Source organism: Impatiens glandulifera, chromosome 1 (genome assembly GCF_907164915.1).
Source record: "Impatiens glandulifera chromosome 1, dImpGla2.1, whole genome shotgun sequence".
Lineage (NCBI taxonomy): Eukaryota > Viridiplantae > Streptophyta > Magnoliopsida > Ericales > Balsaminaceae > Impatiens > Impatiens glandulifera.
In genome coordinates, this window is record NC_061862.1 from 83813127 (window position 1) to 83823354 (window position 10228).

At 28.2% G+C, this 10228-nt stretch overlaps 1 protein-coding gene across 1 annotated transcript; it reads right to left on the reverse strand.

Annotated features, from left to right (window-relative positions):
* Positions 1-5821: 5821 nt before the first annotated feature.
* On the reverse strand, positions 5822-6966 carry LOC124921933 (adenylate kinase isoenzyme 6 homolog). Its single transcript, XM_047462640.1, has 3 exons — positions 6665-6966; positions 6302-6447; positions 5822-6203 (listed from the first exon to the last, which is right to left on the reverse strand). Exons 1-3 carry the CDS (start codon positions 6863-6865, stop codon positions 6017-6019), a joined length of 534 nt encoding a protein of 177 aa, XP_047318596.1. The 5' UTR covers positions 6866-6966; the 3' UTR covers positions 5822-6016.
* Positions 6967-10228: the final 3262 nt, after the last annotated feature.

Below are 10228 nucleotides of genomic sequence, written 5' to 3' on the forward strand. Positions count from 1 at the left end.
TGCTAATCACATGCCTCGAATCAACATTGCATTCTAGTGATTTCGTTCTTTGTAATATTGTATTTAATTAATTTCTTTGTGACATCATTTATATATATTTTTTTGTTACTTCAAGACAATATATCTAATAATTTTAAAACAATTTCACTGTCTCCCCTTGTGTTGGAGCTTATCAAATGTCTCTAAGATACAACAAAAATAGTAGCGATTCAACATCAGAATTACTAAGTAGCGAACTTGACAAAGTATCTGAATCAATCACCGAGTTTTAACGGAAATACAATGAGGCAAAAACTCGAAGAACACTCGATTGTGTGAAAAACTCAAAGAACACTCAAATGAGTGAAAAACTCGAAGAACACTAAAAAAACAAAGAAAAAACCTTTAGAATTTTAAAGAGATAATGAAATGAGTGGAGAAGAGATATAATATATATGAAGAGTTACAACATGAGGGATATATATATAGCTAGAAATTAAACATCACAATAAATTCATTTATCAATCCAATGGTTGATAATTCATCACGATTGTCATTCTTAGACTCTTGACATTCGATCTTATCCATTGCCATTAAATTTCACCAAAAATTCAAATTTGAATTTAGTATGAATTTATATTTATTTGGATTAAATTATATTTAATTTATTTATCCAAATTCTCATTTTCATTTAATTAATATAATTAGTTTAAAATTCCAACAATCCCTACATTAATGAAAATGTGAATTTAGATAAATAAATTAAATGTAATTTAATCCAAATAAATATAAATTCATACAAAATTCGTATTTGAATTTTTTGTGAAATTTAATGCTAGTGGATAAAATCCAATATCAAAGAGTCTTGAAATGTTAAGAGTCTATGAATGATAGTCGTTGGATTGATAAATGAATTTATTGTGATAGTTTAATTTTCAGCTATAAATATCCCTCATGTTAAATTCTTCATAAATCTAATATCTCTTCTTTACTCATTTCATTATCTCTTTAGAATATGAAATGTTTTTCTTTGGTTTTATTGAGTGTTGTTCGAGTTCTTCACTCAACTGCGTGTTCTTCGATTTTACACTCAACCGAGTGTTTTTCAAGTTCTTGACTCGTTGTATTTCCGCTGAAACCTGTTGATTGATTCATGTACTTTGTTAAGTTCGCTACGTAGTGATTTCGATGTTGAATCACTATTAAATTCGTTGTATCCTAGGAGACAGTCATCTACGATAAGCTCAAACAAAAAATGTGAAAAATGTGTTAAACGTGCCAAAATGTGTTAAATGTGCCAAAACGTGTTGAATTTGTAAAAAAAATGTTAAACGTGTAAAAACGTATTAAACATATCAAAAACATGTTAAATGTGCAAAAACATGTTAAATGTCAAAATGTGTTAAACGAGGCAAAAACGTGTAAAGCGTGTTAAACGTAACAAAACATATTAAATGTGCTAAAAATATTTAAATGTGCCAAAAAAATGTGTTAAACATGTCAAAAACGTGTTAAACGTGTTAAACATGTTAAACGTATGAAAAATGTGTTAAATGTGTTAACTATGTCAAAAACGTGTTCGACTATAATAGAAATCAACGTAGTAAAAATTAAGAGAATATAAATTGAAATATGATTAATTTATATTAAATTAATAAAAGAGAATTAAATTAAATTTATATAATTTGAATATTTTTGATAACCTTAACACAACCCAAATTAAATATCATCCATATTTAAAACTCAAATTAACTTATCAAAATTAATATTTTAGGTTTGAGTTAGGGTTGAGAATTTGATCAACTCATAATATGCTCTAACCATTAAAAATATATATTTTTTACATATATTTTTTGTGTTGATTCTTATTGTTAAGAGTTTTTGCACAACTCACAACTCACAACTCACAACTCACAACTCACAACTCACAACTCACAACTCACAACTCACAACTCACAACTCACAACTCACAACTCACAACTCACAACTCACGTGGGGTGTGGCTAATTGAACCTTCTTGTTTGTGTATCTATTGTTTTTTAAATGTTTATTTATAAAATAACGATCGGGAATCATTTTGAAGAATCATTTTGAAGAGGTTAATTTTTTTTTTGTTATTAAAAGACTTAAAAGTATTAATGTATAATGATAAAATAAAAAATATATTTATTAATGATTTAATGATATATTAAAATATAATGATAAAATAAAAAATATTAATTTCAAATAAACAGTATTTAAATATTTTAATTAATAATTAAAATAATATAATAAATAAAAAGGGAATGAAATAATTGTTAACACATCTAATCTTTTGACTATCCACAGGGTATCAAATTTTTTCATTTAATACCCTACCACGTCAGCTTAACACATATTTTAACACTCACTTTTTAACATATCCTACAGCAAAGTGTTATTCAAGGTATCAAAATTACTTTTTCACTTTCTCTCACTTTCACATCATTTATACATAATTTTATTTTTTTAACCACAAACAATATTATTCATCCCTTAGTAAATCAAACATACAAATATTATTTAAAACGAAGAAGAAAACAAACACTCTAAACATTGATAATTTGTTAAGTGGTGTTTTTAAAACTCTAATCGAGAGTTGTTCCAAATTTATTCCAAAGTTGGGTGGCATCATATATTGTTGTGGAAAATTAGGATGGATTCCGGTATTCATGAGATCTTCCGGACATTCAATGTTTTGGTTCGAATGTTGTATATTTGGGTTTTGAGCTTGATTTGGGAAGTAATTTGGAAAGAAGTTGTAGTTTTATGAAGAATTCATGAAAGAGTTTGAAGATTTCAAAAAAAAGGTGATACAAACAAAGATGATAATATGGTGGAAAATTTCAGAAATTTTTTGGTGTCCAAATGACACAAACCAAGTCTCTATTTATAAATCTCGAAAAATAAAAAATAATTATATATATATATATTTTATCAATTATTATGCAAAAGTGTATTTAAAAAAGAAAAAAAAAAAAAAGTAACCACCAGCGCTACCACTTGGCACGCTGTGATTGTGCCACATCAAATTTGGTTCCATATCAAAATTTGATACTCATATTTTAACACTTAATTTTGATACTCTGCTGCACCATTTGATATTATTTTAACATTCATTTGATACCTTATTTGACACTCAGTTGTAAGTGGTCTTATAAGAATGTCTTCCTTAATATTATTTGATAATGGATTCTTATTTTGTTTAAGCGACGATGAATAACCATGGTCATGGTAATAACATATTTTATATTTAATTATTTTAATTCATATTTAAAAATATTATTCATTTATTTATCTTATTTAAAATATTATACATTTATTTTATTATTTGAACTCAATAATACTTAACTATTGTTAATTTATACTCGATAAACATGTTTCACATAATTTTTAAAATAATTTAATTAGTTTGATATAATTTTCGTAGTATTAACATTTATTTGTTATTATAATTTTATTATTTGTTCATATACATTAATTTTAAATAATTTAACTGTAATAAATTTTAACTTAGCTATAGCCAATTAAAATATGATATCTAATTTAAAAGACTATATTATTTTGATTTAATACTAAAATTAACTATATAATTATTTTAAAATGATAATATACTAATTAAATTTCTAACATTTATTTGTAATCACCCAAATTAGTACTCACATCAAATAAAATAATAGTAAGGATAAATGACAAATTTAATACTGTAATTGAAGAATTTTTATCAAATTTAGGATTCTCATAATATTTTGTCATTTAAAGAACTCTTCTTACTTTATTTAATTAGGGAGAGTTCTAAATATAACTAAATAAGGTAAGAAAAATTCTTTAAATGACAAAATATTAAGAGAGTCTTAAATTTGACAAAACTCCCCAACAACGGTACAAGTAGATGTGCCGGCTGGACACGTTTACCATGTACATGTGCCATGAAGAACTGTTCGTAACGTGGTTCATTGAAAATAAGAGAAAACTCTTGAAGAATCTTTTTGGATGCAGAGAATGCTTGATGAAGTTAATGCAGCAAGCAGAATCCGGGATAAGAATGATGTTAGTTTCATTGCTTGATGGTTGGAACTGTGCGAGGAACTTGAGTCCCATCCTAATTGCAATTTTAGGATACATCAAGAGAAGAGACATGTATATTTTTTTTATGAATCTTGAGTTTCCAAAAGGATTTCATATCAAGTAGACGAGTTGTTTGATGGTGTTGTTTTTTAGAGTTTTTGAGAATGAAATTGTAAGATGACACGAGGATTAAGGATTCCCGAAGATGAGTCCTGCCAAATAAGATGATCGGTTGTTGAGTGGCCTTCAATTGGAATGTTTGAGATGTGGTTAGCAAGTGATGGCAAAAAAGGGTGAAGCAGAATGACATTATCTCATTTAGTAAAATTGAGAAACTGAAAGAAAAAAGATCATTGCTTGGAATGTCATTGAGAATGAATGGATTTTAGGAAAAGGGTAGTAATGGATCAGTCTAAATATTGATAGCCGCTCCTTTCCAATCTTTGTAGCAGAAACCATTAAAGATCACATCTTTTGTTTTTATGATATCTTTCCAAAGAGGTGAAAAATCATTTTTAAGTTGCTTATTAAAGATATTATGTTTGTGTTTGAAATGTCAATTTTTTTAATATTTGTGTCTTAAAAAAGGAGACCCAAAGGAGTATGATAAAATCTAGGTCTTTGATTTTGTCTTTTGAAAACAAAAGTGGGAGGCTAAGATAATTCACAATGTTTGAGCATTTTTAATCTGAAGAGTATTAGAGACTTTATTGATGGAATTTGGATGATAATTTTTGGAGAAGACACTTTTACTTTTGTCCCCGCTAATGAGAAGACCTGATAGGCTTCAGAATTCCACTTTTATCATAGAATGTTTTAATTGTGCAGATGTGGGTGGATAACATTATGAGAATATCAGCAAAGAAGAGGTGGGAACACATACATGTTTTTGGAGGTTTCAGCTTTTGAGATATTTTCAGCGAGGAATTCCATTGAGATAAGGAAGATAAAAGGCGAGAGAGGGTCGCCTTGTATTAAACCACGTTGCGTGAGAGTAATTCTTTTGGCAAGAGCTGTGTTATCAGATATTTCTCTATCTTTTTGAAAAGCCGATTGATTTGGAGAGATGATACAATTGATGAGAGGTTTGAGTCAATTTAAGATGAGTTTAGAAATAATTTTCAACACTAAAAGACCAACTCTATCCATTTGTTATGAAAGAACTCTGGAAGACCAATGAATAGGATTCTCAATATATGAGACTCTCTTCTCATCTAGATTACTTTGTCTAAAAAAGGTATACTATCCTCTTGAAATGAGTGAAATCATTTATTCGTTAAAACTACTCAAGCAATACTCTTATTGTCGAGACATCAATACTCAAGTCAAAACGGCCTTATGGGAGTTGAAGCAGAAAAGAGAAGATTATTTAAAGAGGCAAAATTATTCAAAAGCACCAAGTTTCATGTCATTCTTTGAAGATGCATAGTTAAATAAAACTAGATCACCACATGGGCATTAAACAAGTCCAAATAGCTAACCTTTAGAAAATTCAGGGATTCTAACTAGAAGTTCACCTAGTTTATTGCAATTTTAATTTCAGTATGCTATTATTTCCTAAATTAGTGGTACCAAGCCCAGTCCAGGGTCTGCAAAGCAGTTTGATAATAGAAAAACTACTGCCTTAAAATGAATAAAAACTCTCATGACAGGTTCAACAAAACAAATTATTTAAGCCATGATTTCATACAAGTTTAGACTCTGGAAGAGTAAACTTCTGTAGATAAAAATGATTTCACGTTCAAGATTTAGGAAGATAATAATAAGAAAAGATGATGCACATCATGCTCTTTTCATCAAAATAAACATCTATACTTCAAGTCATTAAAAACAACAAATGTATCTCCAAAGAGAAATCAACTAAATATGACCAGCACACAGGCTTATAAGTTATAATATACTATTTTTACCTTGAATGAGCAGCATGAGAATGATAAGACTTACAGTATAATTAGACATTTGTTTGCCAGTTGTGTACCCATGTTGTCAAAGTGTCAACATTCGAACTTATCTCATCAATTGTATTACTATTCAATGGCTTCACAATGTCTTCTGAGTAGCTACTTTTAGCTTCCTCCAGCAAAACTTGAAATATTTCACATTCAAGATTGTTGCTAAGCTTTGAACCAGAGTATCCTCTGCCAATATAAGAGAATTAATTGTGCATCAGATGCAATTAGGGGATTGATTCTGAAATAAAAGGCTGCCAAAACCAGGAGAATGTTCAAATAAATACCTCTTTGTCAAGCGATCATAGAGCACAGAGTTCTCAGTTTGAAGTACCACAACAATATCAAACCAACGCTCGGGAAAGAAATCACAACCATGATAATCGACAATATTTCCACCCACTTCCATCATATTCTCAAGCTCATCACATACCTGCAAAAAAAAGGTTAGATTTCAATTACCCTTTTGAAACTAGTGACTTACAGCTCCAATTCCTACTAATGCCAAGATAGCAGAAAGATTTTCTTACATAAAATTCAACTGCAGTAGTAAAAGAATGGAACTTTTGATTTAAAAAAGGGAACTTGTTATGCTCATCTATTGTAGAATAGTAATACAAATAGAAGAGAGAGAGAGAGAGAGAAATTACGAGGTCTTCGTTGATGATATAGCAGTCCAATTCGTCGTCCCATCCGTCGTGTAAGTTCTTCTCTTTGACGAGGTCGCCAATACATATGTGACGGAGTTGCGTGGCATCTGCTAACGCAGAGGAGGTAGTAGTTTTTCCGGTTCCTGGCGTACCTGTGACCAGAATGTTGGGCTTGGATCTTCTACTGGCTTGCGTCGCCATGAGAGTTAGATTCACTCCTTGTTTACACCAAATGGCTTAGAGATTTACGACCGCCGCCGTCGCTGGTTTGAAGCCAAAATACAGTGGAGGAAAGAGCTCGAGGGTTTGTGGTTTTGAAGAATGAGCAACATGATAATTATATATATATATATACTTATATAATTATAAAATGAATGACTAAGTGAATATATAAATAAATATAAGAAAAATATAATTTATAAAAAATGTATTATATATTATTAAAATTTTGAAATTATATATATAAATTTGTATATACAGATAGAAATATTTGAAAGAAAAATAATAATATATATAATTGTTGCTTTTTTATATATTTTAGATGTTTTTATAATAATACTATATGAGTAGGTAAATTAGGGAATGATTGAAAAATAAATAAAGGAGAGAAGAGAAATTTTTTTATTTTTTTATAATAAATTAATTCTTATTATTTAAGAAGTTATATATAAAAATTAAATTACAGAATAATATTAATAAAATTAAAATTAAATTTTAATATTAAAATCCAACCATCTTTTAATTTTTTAAAGGTGATTTTAAAAATTTTTAAAGATCAAAAATAAAAAATAAAAAGTGAGAAACTCCTATAAATAATAGGAGAATATATTTATATATTTTTTTATATTAAAAAAATATAATATAATATATATATATATATATATGAGAGAATATTAAATATGTATAAATAAATAAGAATATGAATTATATAGTGTGAATTCATAAAATAATTTTATTATATATATATAAAGTTTTTTATAATTTATGATATTGTTTTTTATATATTATATATAAAAACGTAAGAGGGAATATAATATAAATATAAAATTGAGAGATTTTTTTAATATATATATATATATATATATATATATATATATATATATATAATGATAAAAGAGAATTTATAATATTTTATTTATAATTAAATAAAAATATAAAAAGGATATATGTATATAAAATATATATTTATTATATATGAATTTTATAAATATATAATTATAAAAATAATAATCTATATTATATAAAAAATATTAATTTTTAAAAGGTCTATCTATATTAAATTAAAAATGATAGAAAATAGTTTGAACACAACAACAAAAACATGAAAAAGGAAAGAAAACAAATAAAAATAAAAATAAGAAACTAAAATTAAAAATTAAAAAACAATTAACTCTTAACCAATTCTACCGTCTTTCCATAATAAATACAAAAAGTATCATAATAATAATATTATGAATGAGACGCATCAGACGATTACGATTAGTGAAAGTTCAACAATTTCTCTCAAACCAAATGTCCACCAAAAAATAATTTGGATGGTAACCTAATTATGTAGACATGTCATATTAGCCGCATTATTCCAAATTTCCCAATAACTATCCAAAAACTCGGGCATCACCCAATGAATCATAGTGATACTCCACAAAAGACTCCAGATACTAATCACTCATCGACAATGCAAAAGTAAGTAAGTTGTCGATTCAACCTCCTCGTGACACATACGACTAACCATAATACAACATTTTTTATGCACATATCATCAGTAAGAATTCCACCGTGAATAATGCTTCATCCAAATAACGAAATCTTGGATGGAATCTTTGACTCCCAAATTTTCTTGCAACAAAAACTATATGAATTCATCTTAACGAACAACTTGTAGCAATGCCTCACATGGAAACTATCAATATCTTGTCAATGCATAACGTTTTGTTCAGACGGGAACACTTGTTTGCATCTTACCAAAAGCAAAACTCTATTTTGTGACAAACTTTTCATTTAATCTTCTTCTATATCTAATTCGACTAGCGAAACCACTAGATTGAGGATCAAACATGTCCTTAACTATGACATTTCTACGTATAGCAATGGAAGCAGACTCATGATATGTCGTAGCTATACTTTTGACACTACACCAAATGTCATCCCAAAATTTGATCGAATAACCATTCCCCACAATAAATTTAGATTGCTCACGAAAATTTTTCCACATAATAAATTCCCCTCAAAATGCTACACCCCGTTGGATAATTATACATTTTTGTGAACCAACCAGACCAATTGTAACTACATTTGATCATTGATGCCCAAAGATTATTTGGTTTCGTGGAAAATCTCTAGCACCATTTTGATAGAAGAGCCTTATTAAAGGAAATAAGATCTCGAATATCCAAATATCTTTAATCTTTAAAACATTTAATCTTATCCTAACTAACTAAATGACAAAATGATGAGTTAGAAGATTCTCATAGAAATTTATACATTATTCTCTCAATTTTCACCGCCACACTATTGGGAAGAGTGAATAAAGACATCATATATGTGAGCATAAATGACAACACACTCTTAATAAGGAGTAATAGACCCCTTTAGAGATTATTCTATTTTTCCATCTAGATAATTACATTCTATTTTAGTGATAATCGGGTCTCAAGAGACCTTGAATCGTAATTTAGTACCAAATGACATACTAATGTATGTTGATGGAAGATCACAAATTCTGAACCCAAACACATTTTCCAACATCATTCTTCTTCTATTTGAAACATGATCAGAGAAAAAAATGTCCAACTTATTAAGATTCATTCGTAGACTAGAACATGCACCGAATACCCATAAAATATCTTGAAGGTGTATGTCTGATGCAGAGCGTGTCATCAACGAAAAACAAATGTGATATAAAAAATGATATCTTCTTAACCCACAACTCACTCCATGAATGAGTCCCGAGTTTTCTACGAATGCTGTCATTTTTTAGAGAGCTTCTATAACAATAATGAATAAGAAATGAGAGAGCAAATCACCTTGTCTAATCCCTCGGGAACTCTCGAAAAATCCTGAGAACTACCATTAACAATGATAAAAAACTTAACTGTCGAGAGACAAAATCTAATCCACCCATTCTATTTCGCACTCATTCTCATTCTTCCCATTACATAAAAAAACTCTCAGTTGATATGATCATAAACTTTTTCAATGTTAAACTTGACAAAAACACATTTGTCACCTCTTGAATTAACTAAGTCAATGCACTCATTGTCTATTAATACAATATCATATATTTGACAACCTTTGATTAACGTAATCTGTTTACTAGATATGATAGTCTCTAATACATTTCTCAATCTATTGGCCAAACATTTTGCGACAATCTTATAGAGAGATGAAACGAGACTAATAAGCCTAAAGTTCTTCACATCAATAGTCTCTAGAGATTTACAAATAAGACATATTAAAGTAAAGTTACAACTTTTATCAAATGATGAAAAACGATAAAAATGATCAATTGATTCTATAATTTCCATCTTAAGAAAATGCCACGCCTTTAAAAAAAGTCAAAGTAAA

What these genes read in the sequence shown, in the direction of transcription:
- LOC124921933 (XM_047462640.1), bottom strand. Translation starts at nt 6,865, where the DNA reads ATGGCGACGCAAGCCAGTAGAAGATCCAAGCCCAACATTCTGGTCACA. An exon ending in ATATCATCAACGAAGACCTC is followed by an intron (nt 6,448 to 6,664) that starts GTAATTTCTCTC and finishes TTTTTTTTGCAG; the next exon opens with GTATGTGATGAGCTTGAGAA. An exon ending in TATGATCGCTTGACAAAGAG is followed by an intron (nt 6,204 to 6,301) that starts GTATTTATTTGA and finishes TTATATTGGCAG; the next exon opens with AGGATACTCTGGTTCAAAGC.